This window comes from Adiantum capillus-veneris, unplaced genomic scaffold (genome assembly GCF_014529385.1).
Source record: "Adiantum capillus-veneris isolate H3 unplaced genomic scaffold, ASM1452938v2 Hic_scaffold_800, whole genome shotgun sequence".
Taxonomy (NCBI): Eukaryota; Viridiplantae; Streptophyta; class Polypodiopsida; order Polypodiales; family Pteridaceae; genus Adiantum; species Adiantum capillus-veneris.
This window is the reverse complement of record NW_028221785.1, coordinates 45,636-60,895: the sequence shown is the minus strand read 5'-3', so window position 1 is coordinate 60,895 and position 15,260 is coordinate 45,636. Positions and strand designations below refer to the sequence as shown.

General features: G+C 39.2%; 1 protein-coding gene across 2 annotated transcripts in view; it reads left to right on the top strand.

Annotated features, from left to right (window-relative positions):
- Positions 1-11,994: 11,994 nt before the first annotated feature.
- Positions 11,995-15,260, top strand: part of LOC147416575 (coniferin beta-glucosidase-like) — a 48,605-nt gene continuing 45,339 nt past the window's right edge. The window contains exons 1-2 of one of the 2 annotated variants that reach the window (XM_086508245.1): positions 12,394-12,709; positions 12,883-12,949. In XM_086508245.1, the coding sequence (XP_086364371.1) occupies positions 12,563-12,709; positions 12,883-12,949 (214 nt within the window). In that variant the 5' untranslated portion in view covers positions 12,394-12,562. Of the gene's footprint in view, positions 12,321-12,393; positions 12,710-12,882; positions 12,950-15,260 lie in introns of those variants that run through there. The other variant, XM_086508246.1, reaches the window with a different exon arrangement.

Sequence of the window (15,260 nt, the reverse complement as noted above, 5' to 3'; positions counted from 1 at the left end):
AAGGTGACCTTAGTATATAAAGTACCTAGGTCATTTTGTAAAAAAAACTTTTATCATAATCAAGGTTTAAGCTATCGTCGACTGTGTGTGAGAGAGGAAGAGAGAGAGAGCATCAGCTCAACAACCACTCGTTAGAAAAGTTGGATAGGGACAAATAACCAATGTGGGCTTACATGATGCAACATCCCCTCTCTTTGTGGATTGATCATGCACTCAAGGCATAGCACTTCCCTATACATTATGTGCCAACTCTTGCTCATCGCATCACTCCCAGGGGGATTGGTTACCATATACATGTGGTAGTGATGTGTGTGAGATGCACTACATGCAGACTTTTGAAGAGACTTTCATAACATTTTTCTTTGAAATGGATTCAAACATATTTAATCCATTGACAAAGGAGCTTCAAGCAAGGCATGTGGCTTATCAAAGTACCCTGCTCAAAAACTCTGTTTAAGATCTCTCCTTTAAAGTGGACATAATGGCAGGGGCAACCAATAAATTACGCACTTCAAAAATTACAAATAGATCTTTTGTAGCATGCACAAGGACGTGAATCGGCTAGGAAGGAGGGAGTGTTTGTCCATTATAGCTTATGGGGACCCTCCTAGCCGGACACATATTTTAGAGCCATTTTTGAGACATTGTACTTTTTTTTTTGAGAACCATGTACATGAGCTGATATAATTTTGATCCTAGAGCTACTGATTTCTGAGTTGTAAATGTCTCATTATGTATGTATGGCCCAAAGCAGATGGCCAATAGCCATTTTTTCAAAGCCCTAGGTATATAAGACAATAGTTCTAGTTTGAGAGGGGACACATTTATTTGGATAAAGAAAGATCTATGTTGTACACGTTGTCAAGCTGCTTCTACTCTCAAGTGTAAGCACTTCAAGTTCTCTCGTGGTTTGTGACTAAGTGTCTGAGAGACTTATCTTCAGTTTTGAGTGCTTAAAACTTGGTTTTATGTCATTATGACTATAGGAGAGTGCTATATTAGACCTTAGGGTGACCTATTTGGATAGTTCTATTGCAATTTTGATGACTTGGTTTATGATGGATTGTGATTTTTGTACCTTGTTGGAATGCTACCAGATTTTGTAGACTTGTCTCTTTAGACCTAGTATAGCTTCCCTAAAGTTTCATGGTTATATAAACCCCTTTAGTCATTGAAATAGCGTGATGACCAAGAGCGGTAAGATAGGACATAAATTTTTTTAATGGTTTTTGAGTTGTTGATTAGCTTATAGAGATTGACATTTGTGCTTGTTAGGTTCACATCTTGAGTTTGACACCCTCAAAGGGTCTCCGTTTCCCATCCGAGTCACTTTCTTGAGTATTGACAAGAGTATGCTAGTACCATAAGGCTATGCTATGGACATCCGTCATGGTAACACGCTAACAAGGCGGCCATAGACCACCACATTTGACTTACAAATTGTTCAAATCATTGCTAAAGCACAACCTTTGCCAACAGGCCCGACCAACAACATTCTCGTTAATCCTCTCACCAATGTCAATGGCTTTGTAAGGCCACTTGCCTTCAAGGTGAAAGCATAGGTGAATGCATTGGACAAAATCCTTCCCTTCGCATCAGACTAAAGTATGTCAAAGCTTCCCTGCCACACCTTGTGTTGGTCATATACTACTATCAATGCGTTCAAGGTGATGACATTCCAAAGAGAGTGCCCATTAAGAACTTTTTGTTCTTTTGTAAGAGCACCACATTTAGCTTAAATATAGGCCAAATTATTGCTAAACATAACATCTCTCCTCAAGACCCTTGAAGCTAGCCGCACGTTTGGCACAATAATTAGCATTCAAATCAATCAAAGCATTTCCATTCACAATATTGGGCATGCATTTCAAACAAAGCATCGACAATCAAGACATTCTCCACAAATAGCCTACACTCAAGTAGGTAATAGATGCCAATAATCAACTTGAGTGACGATACTACCCAAAAATTGACATCCTCTTTGAATTTCTCCTTGTGGACATGGAGCGTCACAATATCTAAACTTGCACACCCTCTGACACATTAGGGATAATTTGGACTCTCAAAGGGGCCTTGTAAGGAGGTTTGACTTTGCCTCTCTTGTCCAAAGTGGGCAACCGGGTGAAGTACATACACACTTTGTCAAAATCCTATCAACCAACATATCATTGGAAGATCTTGGAAAGTAGGTTCTAAGTCCCCAAACTCTGACAAATTTGTAGTTGATTTATAGAAGTTATGATCTCTCCATTGAAGCTGAAATGTGGGGAGAGATTCCATTTATAAGACGGAATTGTCACATCAAAAAATGGAATCTTCTAGAATATAAGGAATCTAATGGCATGCTATATACCAGTGGATAGATCTCGATAAGTACATTCTAAATCCAAAAGGTCCGACAAGTTTTGATTTCCTTTATAAAAATTTTACCGTGCACCCGTAGTGAATAAGAGGGAGAAAGTCAAAGTCCTTATAGGGCCCATTTGAGAGTCCAAAATTTCCCTAATGTGTGACAACCGTCTTTAGAAAGTGCAAGTATAAAATCTGCTCTCATCCAACCACTCTTCCAGTGTGAGCATGATAACAAAAATATCCCAAACTTCAATTTCATGTAACCATAAACCTCCAAGATCGTAGCAATAAAGCAAGCTTCTATAGATGCTAGAGCATACGTGCCCTAAACCCAATGAGTCCCCTACATTATGAAACATATACATAATCTACCCCAAGCCATAGACATCATAACACCCTTCTGGATGAAATAAAATAAGAAGAGATTTACAAACACTAGAGCTTCATAGAATCCACATGACCATACATTATCTATCTCTATCAACATCAAATAACTTTGGTGCAAGATTGCTATTCTTGGATCAAGTAGTAAACAAAGACACTATGCATTCAAAAGAACCCAACCATTTTGAACCTGCTTCTTAAGATCCTTAGAATTTCTTAGATCAAATACCATTGAGAGCACATAGCATCTATGACCCCCACAATAAAGTAGAGCTTCCCCTAAACCATAATGCAACACCCACATCCCATAAAAATTTGGCCCCTTTTCCTCATTAACAGTAAGCATATAAAAGCATCGACTCCCTTGTACTGGCATCCTCAACATCATTAACATAAGCATCGGTAGAAAGAGCATCCAAACCCAACCATTGCCGATGCATTGTCCAAGAAAATGAACAAAATTGTGCATCCCTTGTAATAACCATAATGGTTAGCATCATCACCCCCCTTTTACTTTATAACCATCATGAATCTTTGAAAACCCCGTACCTAGGTTGGTGGAAGTTTTTGAGAGTTGTTGCACTCCTATCTGCACAAATAGAAAAAATAAATTAGGTTATTTTTAGATAAAGGTAGCTTGAGCATGTAAATCTTCATCCACAACACCCTCATAAAAACCTGAATTTGGTAGATCAACCCTTGGACCGGTAGATCCTTGAAAAAACTTCATTGCCTGTTAAAGAACTATAAATTTCTTCCTCTTGCTACTCATGATAAATTGTGTGATAGGATGCATGTAAATTTGGTGGTAGCCAAATTTTGAGATCAATTTTACTAAGAAAAATTGCACCTCTCAATCTATCAAGAAAGTCATCAACATGGGGTATGGGTTAATGGTTTTTGACCATCATTAAATAGAATATTGATCCTTTGGTGAGAGGGATCGCACTTTATGCTCAACTATTGTGACATAAATGCTTTATCATCTTCCCTTAGTGCATTAACTGCTGGTGTATGTGAGATGAGAGAAAACATTTCAAGAAATGCATTTCTAGAAAGAAGATATCTTGATCCTTAAATGTGAAGCTCATTATGTGTGTATTATAATCAATGTATGGATTGTGCTAGTGTCTAAATGGAATTCCCAAGATGATGTATATAGATTGTAGTGGTGCATTAAAAAGTTCACTTTTGTCAAGGTAGGCACCAAGTCAAATGAATTAATTTCACTTGTACCATTTTATTTGGTTCCTTGGAAAGTACACTTCACTTTATATGATGACAATCGTCTTTCTTTTTTCCAAAAAAAAATCAAATATGAAATCATGTGAACTACCATCATCATGCAATATAGACACACCAGAATTATTAATTTTTCCTTTTTGGTAATAGAAAACATGAACGGAAATGTACTTATTTGGATCTAGCTACGGGATCTTGTGGTGGCAGTTCATTCGTTCGATCCAAAGCAAATTCAATGGGTTTTAAGTCCTCTTCAATATTTAGCACTCATGCCATGTCAGTCAAGTGCACGGGGAGGTCACCTTAGAAAAATGTAACCTATCATATGAGTTCAACACTAGGGTATTTAAAGTTCTTGAAAGTTATATCTATAAACAGAAGGATACTATTTTTTCAAACTTGAAAAATACTGACACGTTTTAAAAGAAAAGGAGAAAAAAGGGCATATTATATTTCTAAAAAATTCACGAATAAGGGGTTTTACAAACATGTCTTGAATGCACGTGATATGGTAGTTTTACACATAGTGAACCCCCCGAGGTCGGGTGATGGTTGTTGTTGGAGGGACAATTGGCTTGTGTATGCCCATAGTTCCAACACTTATGACACAATACAATTTCTTTTTTATGATGGAAGAGAGTTGGTGTGCATGTTTTGGAGATGGGGTGTGGGGTGTGTGGGTGAAGGTCATGGATTCTGTTATGGTAGATTATTGTTGTGATTTCCATATGGGGAAGGAGTTGGGAGTGATTGTGCAAAAGTGTTAGTGAGAGGGGTAGGGGTGTACCTATCAAAGTTTATAACCACTATGCTTGCCCCAAGGAGGACTTTGTACGCATCTCTTGAGCAGAAGATGTTTCCAAAGGCAATCAATATAGCAATTGAAATGGTGTCTATGAATTTTGTTCCCAAGAGCCACAAACATCAAGGCTAAACTATGGTGAAAAAAAAGAATCTTTAGCCTGTTGCTAAAAGCTTTCCTAGGTTGTGGGTCATTTTGTACTTATACAAAGGTCACTCCACTAGAGTGAATCTTGACCAAAGAGGTGATTAGTAGCACACTTTATTTTTATCTTATTCAGTAAAATATTATTTGGCAAAGTAATCATCAAATTGTGTAATCCATGACAACACTAGATTTCCAATCTTGCAACCTTCGAACTTGAAGAAAGGAAATGATTTTAACTTACCTTGCCCTCTTTATGGTTCTATTGAGCTTCAAGAGAAGCCTTCATGAGCTTGATGATGTCATGATCTTTAATGTCGTCATTGAAAGCCCTCTTGTTATCACATTCATTGAGGCACTATTGTGCATCCTCCAAGCTTTATTGTACCATAATAACCTATTTCTCAAAGGTTAGTCCTGACAAGGGGGAGTTGTTTCCCATTTTCAGTGAAGATTTTTTATCAGTGTCATTGTGAGTTCAGAGATTGATCACATAGTTTATGTTATGCAAGTCACATTTCAAGGTAGAAGTCTTCTGGAGGATAAATTCATCAAAGAACCAGTCCCATCCCCACAACGAGAAGAAAAGGCTATACACCAATGTCCATTTGTTGTAGATTTTCTAGTCTTGAATCACGAAGAACACTTCTTGTAGATTTTCTGGGCTTGGAGCACCAAAATGATGTTCTTGGTATATTTTTGGGCATGGTGGCTTGGTTGTCGAAGATGTAGTCAAAAAATAGTGGAGGGTTCGTTGTGGATTTTGCACACTAGCAAGTTTGTGTGGATGCAAAAATACACTTGTATGCAATGAAGGCATGTAGTTGCACAAAGAGCAAGAGAGTGGTGAGCGAGAGTGGTTGTTCATGCGTGAGAGAGTAAGAAAGCAAGTGAGAGGATCTTGGCAAGTCCATGTGTGTCGATGGTGATGCTTCCTACACCAAAAGAAAAAGCCCAATATTTTGTTTTGCGCTTGCCAAAAAAACATCATCGAAGAAGTCGTACTCCTTTTTCTTGGAGGGCGTGGCTGAACATCTTGACTCTCAAGGGGTAAAGATGAGGCTTTGAAAATCTTGGAAGCATAAAATCCATAACAATTCTTGTAGGAATTTTCAAAGGAGATCTCTAAAAGGGGGATCAAAAACAACACTGAGGTTGCGAGGATCCTATATTAGGGGAAAAGTGAGCATTGTGCACCAACTATGTTGGGCAAGGTGTGTGGCTTATGAACCCCTTGGAAGGAAACCTTTGATGTGCTATTTTGCCGCTTGATATAGCTGATGTGCTAACTCACTACATTATTGACTTTTGGGTGTGACATTAAATGCCCGATGGAATGATTGTCATTGTGTGGTTGTAAGCTATTATGAGTGGTTTTGCAGCTCTTGGGTTGGTCGATGTGTTGATGCTATTGAGGTGGCTATACGATAATGTTGTTGCCATTGTTGCATTTGTCAAATGTCTCATGTGAAGATGAAACACATTGCTTTGAAGTAGCACTTCATTTGCAAGGTACTTGAGGACAAACACATCGAGCTTGTCAAGATTCACATAGATGGAAACCTTGCAAATGTTCTTACGAAAGGTGTACCCTCCAAGAAGTTTTCACATTGTCAAGTGGTTATGGGCATCGAGTAAAGATTTACTCTACACATCTTATATGTGTGTCCATAGCTTGCTTAAAGGCACATTGGCCTATTATTAGGAGGTTGTTATCTAATTCTTTATCTTGTATCAAGTGAATAAGGAGATACATGTGTGTTGTTGCGATAGTACGTGTTACAACTCAACCATTGTGTGTTCTCTCTTTGTCTCTTTTTGCACACATCGCTTCCAACAGAATGCTCAATCACAAGCTTCTGCATGAGCTCACACACACACACACACACACACACACACACACACACACACACACACACACACACAACCTCACACATGACACTTTAAAACCTTATGAGAACAAGGATTACTAGCTTGATAGAAAATTACTTGCACAATCACCTAATCATACATGCACATGCACAATGGCAAACTCGTTCATCCACTCATGGCATCACACAAAATCACATAAACATGCAAGAGCTCAATCGTAGCTTTATTAATAAAGTTTTATGAGAGTCATTAATAAGGAGCCTCATGAAAAAATCACAAACGAAATTGTACATATAATGTGATGAAGAACAATCAGTGCTCGATAGCAAACATTCTTCATGCATTCACAAAGCCACAAGCACAAACATACAAACATCTTCTAAGGTGTTCAATAGTAACTTGATTTTTGCACTTTGCAAAACTAGCTTGATGAAACATAGGCATTCTAAAACAAAGAAAGGAAAAGGAGTCAAGTGAGGTCTAAATGAAATGACCATGTTAGAAGAAAGTTTGGTATTCTAAAGCAAAGCCAGGACAACAAAGTCAATGAGACCTTGAATGGAAGCACCCATTTACATTTAAAAGTGAAAGGAAGGCATACAAAAATTTGTACGCCTTTCTCCTTCTCCTCCAAGGCATGTTTTAGCATGCCAAAAATCTTCCATGCAATGTCAGGCATGAAAATTCTCAATCCCAAATGCCCAATCGTGTTCATGAACTGACCACACATAGAGGCGACTTGCAAGCACTCAATTGCAAACTAAGGGTATTTACACACTGCCTATGGCATGGGCCTGCACATGGTGGGAAAGAATCTGGCTATGCAAGTTGCACAATGCCAAACGAGGGTGTTGCATAGTTGGAATCTTTGGAGCACCATAATGAGTGAAACAGGTCATAGCAACGTCCACTAAGACTGGGTTAACGAGGCTCTACTATATACGAGCAACCTTGTGGTGTCGTACAAAACCCTCATGGATTGAAATGCGCATTGGTTGCCAAGTAGGATATGGTGATGAGCTGCAAAACTGACAATGTGTAATGTGCGGTAGGCACCCAAGTCGATGTGCTGAGCAGCTATTGGCTTTGGATCAACAAATAGCAGGCGCTAGGTGAATGTGTAGCCGGCCTAAAATAGTTTGTGCACCATTTGCCACAGTTCTCAGCATTTTGTAGCTTCCTCACTGATCTTTAATGATACTTAAAGTCCATGTCGTTGTAAAGTTGGCATCACCTTTTCACGCGACATTTTGCCCCATACACTAATTGACATTTTTGTCAAATTGGGACTGCGCAGAAGTGGGGGAGTGTAAGGCTGCGCAAAGCTGGAAAGTGGAAAGCGGACACCCATTTTGGGTTTGTTTGTCTGCTTCAATCAAATTCATTAAATAGGACCGCCCATCAAGTTCTCTCTCTCTCTCTCTCTCTCTCTCTCTCTCTCTCTCTCTCTCTCTCTGGCGTAAGCCTTGAGGCATGCGTACACTCAAGTCAAAAGATATAAAAGCCACTCTGATACATGCATGAAGATACTTGATAACAACAACCACCTCTTCATATCTTCGAAGAGAAAAAAATGTAGAGAGAATCATGAAAGAAAAACTTAGCTCCATTGTTTGTTCTGCATAAAGATCTCCATTGTCACGATCCATGTACCGCTAGGAGCAACAATTATTTGTGCTTTGATACCACTCCTACAGTGTAGGCTACGACGAACATGCAAAAATACCATGTGAGAGAGAGAGAGAGAGAGAGAGAGAGAGGGAGGGAGGGAGGCATGTGAGTATGCAAACATAGGTGAGTGCATGTGTCGAGACAAAGACATAAAGAAGGAACACAATTATCGGGTGCAATCTCATCCCATGCAAGAGTGAGCATGTCCATCTTGCATTTATTTGATTTGTAGGTCAAGTTTATTCTCAAAATAGCTACAATAATCATAAAGTAGGCTTCGCTTATGAAGAGTCACAAAAAAAAAAATTGTCTAGAAAAAAATGCTAAATAACCTAATGGCATAACATGTTTGAGAGGTGTGCTTGCCAATGTCATCTCAAAATGAGGTTGCACAATTAAAAAGTAGAATTTATCACAATTGAGTCTTGCACCTAGCCAACTCATTGATCAACTAGCCACAACACCATACAACGTGATAATAAAATTCATATCAATCCTTATCCACCAACAATAAAATCAAATCCAAATAAAAATATTCACATATTTATATTTTTTCTATTCTTGCTTGTTGTTGCTCCTAAAGCCTTAGGCACAACCACACTATGATACCATGTGTAGGATTTTCATCTTCTTCCTTAGTGCTTGGCTATGGAATTTAATGTGTGTGTGTGTGTGTGTGTGTGTGAGAGAGAGAGAGAGAGAGAGAGAGAGAGAGAGAGAGAGAGAGATGTACATGATTGAATCATGAGTCTGCATCAAGTTTGAAAAGGATGATATTGACGGTTGTGTGTGTGTGTGTGCAATTGGAAGTGTAGGGACAATTTCTCTCTTCCCTCGGTCAACAAGTTTGGTAGAAGCAAGCCATATTCTTGGCATGCACATCATGTGGTAGGTTGAAGAAGGTCCTTTTCTTGTCACAAAAAGATTACATTTGTTGTGTAATGGGACGTTTCAATATGAGGGGCGAAGGGGGGGGGTGGGGGGGGGGTGTTAATTCCTACTCCATTGCCTCCATATGCAAGACTTAACAAAGAGGACTGTGTCTAATCAAATGCAGCAAGGGCTAAGAGATAAAAGATCTGTCTGCTTGTTGGTTGTTTATGAATGCCAATTTTGGGAATGTAGACATTGCATTAGTAGAAGATTTGTAGCGATTCTTGGATTGGGAGGTAATAAAAGGCATGGTTAGATTTTTGAATGGTACAGAAGAATTGTAGATTTTCTTTGGAGGTAAAGATGCATGTGTAGTTAGCTAAAAAAATCCAAATGATGTAGGGAATGTGGACAAGAGAAGGTTAGTTTCATGACGATCTTGTTTACATCTCAGTCTACGACACAAGCTAATATATGATGCTACAACATATACTAGCAAGAAAGCTGTATAGCTTATTCATCTATTGAAAGATTTTGGCATTAATGAAAAAGTCCTTGTTTTGCATTGTGATAGTCAAAGTGATATATAGCTAGTGTGGATTCCAATGTCTCATGTGAAGATGAAACACATTGAAGTGACATAGCACTTCATTTGCAAGGTACTTGAGGACAAACACATCGAGCTTGTCAAGATTCACATGTACCCTCCAAGAAGTTTTCAAGTGTATGCATGTCCATAGCTTGCTTAAAGGCACATTGTCCTAATATTAGGAGGTTGTTATCTGATTCTTTATCTTGTATCAAGTGAATAAGGAGATACATCTGTGTTGCTACGATAGTAGGTGTTACAACTCAACCATTGTGTGTTCTTTCTTTGTCTCTGTTTGCACACATCGCTTCCAACAGAATCCTCACTCACAAGCTTTTGCATGGGCTCAAAACACACACACACACACACACACACACACACACACACACACACACACACACGCACACAACCTCACACATGACACTTTAAAACCTTATGAGAACAAGGATTACTTGCTTGATGAAAAATAACTTGCACAATCACCTAATTACTTGATGAAAAATTACTTGCCATAATCACCTAATCATACATGCACATGCACAATGGCAAACTCGTTCATGCACTCATGGCATCACACAAAATCACATACAAATTCAAGAGCTCAATCATAGCCTTATTAATAACGTTTGATGAGAGTCATTAATAAGTAGCCTCATGGAAAAATCACAAACGAGATTGTATATATAATGAAAAACAATCAATGCTAGATAGCAAACATTCTTCATGCATTCACAAAGCCACAAGTACAAACGTACAAACATCTTCTAAGGTGTTCAATAGTAACTTGTTTTTTGCACTTTGCAAAACTAGCTTAATGAAACATTAAAAAGAAAGGAAAAGGAGTCAAGTGAGGTCTAAATGAAATGACCAAGTTAGAAGAAAGTTTGGCATTCTAAAGCAAAGCAAGGACAACAAAGTCAATGAGACCTTGAAAGGAAGGACCCATCTATACTATATATTAAGGATCTATACTATATATTAAGGAGACTGGTTTTCCAGTGCCACGTGTCGCAATTTTCTTTATCTGACTACAGTGAGGACAGTGCGTACGCAGGGGGGGAGAGAGAAAAAGAGAGAGGCGGCCGAAGGCCGTCGGCCACACTAGTTTACATATAAAAGTGAAAGGAAGGCATACAGAAATTTGTACTCCTTTCTCCTTCTCCTCTAAGGCATGCTTTAGCATGCCGAAAATCTTCTTTGCAACGTCAGGCATGAGAATACTCAATCCCAAATGCCCAATCTCATTCATGAACTGACCACACATAGAGGCGACTTGAAAGCACTCAATTGCAAACTAAAGGTGTTTACACACTGCCTATGACGTGGACTTGCACATGGTGCGCAAGAATCTGGGTACGCAAGTTGCACAATGCCAAAAGAGGGCGTTGCATAGTTGGAAGCTTTTGAGCACCATAATGAGTGAAACAAGTCAGAGAAACACCCGCTGACTAGGTTAACAAGGCTCAACTATATATGGGCAACCTTGTGGTGTTGTTCAAAACCCTCATGGATTTGAACGCGCATTGGCTATCGAGTACGATATGGCGTTGAGCTGCAACTGACAATATGTAATGTGCGATAGGCACCCAAGTTGATGTGCTGAGCAGCTATTGGCTTTGGAATCAACAAATAGCCGGGGCTAGCTGAATGTGTGACCAGCCTAAAATAGTTTGTGCACCATGTGCCACGGTTCTCAGCATTTTGTAACTTCCTCGCTGATCCTCAGTGATACTTAAAGCCCATGTCGTTGTAAAGTTGGCATCACCGTTTCACGCGACATATTGCACATTGACATTTTTGTCAAATTGGGACTGCGCAGAAGTGGGGGAGTGTAAGGCTTCGCAAAGCTGGAAAGCGGACACCCATTTCGGTTTCGTTTGTCTGCTTCGATCAAATTCATTATAGAGGACCGCCCATCAGGTTCTCTCTCTCTCTCTCTCTCTCTCTCTCTCACACACACACACACACACGCACGCACGCACGCATCATTGGCATTTGATTGCGCCGTACAAATCCTTTAGGGATTCTTTGCGCATTCTTGATGTGTCCAAGTCTACGTGTAATCATCATACGTTGTGCCCATCTATGTTTCTCCAAGACATTCCGTAGCCATCATAGCATATCTGCATAGCACATGTCTATGATTTCTCTTCAAGGGGAATCTGTAATCAGGAATGGGATTATTGGGGCAGACCTTCAAGCGAATTAGCAGGTTGCATTTTTCTTTATGCCATGCCTTTATCCAACGCATTCACCTATGTGAGAAAACTTTCATACCGGGCGGCGATGATCCCATCAGACCGTGTGTGGCAAAAGCTCACAGTCTAGGCACAATGGTGAAATTATCAGGGGCGCTGAGCTAATAGCCCATGTCGTTTTCAAATGCAGATGGTATACCAGAATTTTTGCCTGCTATCACCTCCTTTTTGAAAAGATGTAGATTCTCTCTTTTGCTCCAAAGATTTTGTAAAGAACTTTGTTGAAGTCAAGAGTGTCCCTATCTTTGTGTTGTTTTGGAGACCGTATGAGATAGCTAAGTAGAAAAGATCTGACAATGTGGGTTACCATATAGATTGGAAGAAGAACCATTAGTTATTGTAGGACAACAACAGCAGAGATTGGAGACCGAAAACATGCGTCTACTTAGACGAGCATTATTGCTAGCTCTCTCACTTCTTTTTTTGGCTGCTCTTGCACAGACCAGTGCTGAGCATGAACAGCTCCATAGATCAGATTTTCCCAAAAAATTTCTTTTCGGTGCTGCATCTTCGGCGTACCAGGTTGCAATCCTTTGTTTCACCACGTCTTTTTTAGAATCATCACCATCATGAATACATTGTGTGTAGGTTTATCATGAGAATATTAAGGTGCATGTATATATAAAGTCTATTACCAATATACTTGTGAATTGCATTGTCTTAATACTCTTTGCTTCAATTACTCGATAAAACAGTATGAAGGTGCAGCCGATGAAGATGGTAGGGGTCCAAGCATATGGGATACTTTCACAAAGAACAAAAGTTAGTATTTTTATAATACGTAAAGGTTTATTAATTATGTAGAATGTGTGTGTGTGTGTGTGTGTGTGTGTGAGAGAGAGAGAGAGAGAGAGAGAGAGAGAGAGAGAGAGAGAGAAGAAGAAGAAGAAGAAGAAGAAGAAGAGAAAATTTAAACGTCGTAGGAAACTATCCCAAGAGATCGGTTTCTCAGTTGAGAGACAATGTTCTGGAATATATGACTGCAGCGGAGCCATATTTGATGAGGCACAGTTCTATACTGCGTCCCTTCAACACATTTCCCATGAGAAACCCAGAATGCAAGAGATTGCATCAAACAAAATGGTCATGCATGTGCTGGGTCTCAACTAATAGCAGCACGGGCCTTTCATCTTCGTTGGAATAGCCTTTGCTTTTTTATCATACCTGTAGTTTGTTGCCACATAATGTATTGCACATGCTCAACTCAAATGGTCTAGAATTAAGTTTTTTTTTTTTTGATATGGAAATTGGCGATGAACGTCTCTGGCTTATGATTGAATGGCATTTAAAAAATAGAGTTAAAAGCCTTCCAAATGTGAATGATAAGATTCGTCATCCTTTACAATATTAGTATGTAGAAAATATCTGTGCCGAGATTTTAACAAAAATGCAGCCAAAACAGGTCTTTAAGACTCAAAATCAAGGCGGTAAGGTATGTAGTGTTCGGTGCGTGTTCTATGCGTCATGTACATAATATTGAATGGATTGAGTAAAGGTATGTAAAATTTGTATGCTATTTTAAAAACGCTTAATAACTACAATACTTTAATAGGTTCATGATATATTCATAAGTATGACTACAAAAAAGCTTAAAACTACAAACCAAGACTACCATGTGGCATAAACTATAAACTTTGAGGCATTCGTACGAGTTAGAAACTGTTAGAATTGAACAATTGGTCAGAAATGAACACTTAAATTACCTGTTGAGACCCAAATATACATAAATGGTGCAACAACAAAACACGTTACAAACTTCAAATTAGTCCTTATCCAAGGCATGACAATCATAACTCGATACAATCACTATGAATGAATGTTGAAAGTTTGAAACTACAGAAAACATTAACAATGAGACATGAGACAACGATAATAGTCTCATCAATGATCAAAATACCAAGGTCAAATACATCCAGTGATCCAAAACCAAAAAACCAAGTTATGACTCAAAAAATAAATGAAGCATATTGCATGAGATACTCTTATCTCCTCATCTGAATCTAAAGAAGACGCATCCGAGGAGGCCATGTCTCCATTTGTCAAGACATGGCCCTCCTTATCAAACTTTGGCTTTACAATGGTGGTCCCTATTGACGGACTTGCATCCCCTGTAACAGACTTGGACACTCCAAGTCAAGAATCAACCGCGACAGCACCAAATAACCACTTCAAAACAATTCACAGATCACAATAGATTTGCACTGGCCCGGCGGAGTTCCGTGCCTAGAGATATTGGCCCCAAAGACCGGCGCCCCTTTCGGTATTTCTTTTTATATTAATCAATCATCAAAGTACAAGAGAGCGGTTAGGGTTTCACTCTCAGACTCTGCGTCCAGATGCTCTGAGAAGTGAGGCCCTCATCACTAATTTAAAGGTTACAAGGGATGCCCAAAAGTAGAGCCCCAAAAGCTTTTAAAATCAAAAGCATCAGTTCTCTCTCTCTCTTAGAGAGTCTTTTCTCTTTTTAAAAAAAAAAAAAAAAAGCAAAAGCATAATTCGCGTCGCTCATCATTTTCAAAAAAAAAAAAAAAAAATAATTTTTTTTAAAAAAATAATCCGCCTCCGCGATTTCCGGAAATTAGGGTTTCTGGCAAAAATTAGGGTTTGAAGGAATTTTAGGGTTTCTGGCAGAAATTAGGGTTTCTGCTGTCCGCCACGTCATCACTTTGTGACATACCCCCCTCTTGAAAGCATTGTAATCGACCGCGATTACGCCTGCAAAACCGACAAAAGCCATAAACCGTCTTAGCAGACACTGACTGTTAGTACCTACGTACTAGGAACGCACATCTAGCACATGTACAAAATCGACAATCACATCACACGACATCACAGGACATCACCAGACATCACAGGACATCACATGACATTCAATATTCATTCGGATCTTAGACCATGATTTATCGGTAATGTAGCTAGCAATCACATCTAGGTCCAATCGGGACCTCATCGATGTCCGATTGACTAACCCCTATTGCAACCATGTCCATTCGAGATCAATCAGACCAAAATGCTGCAGTCATTTCGGCTATCAGTTCCTGCACTCACAAGAAGTCAAGAACAAATCAGTATC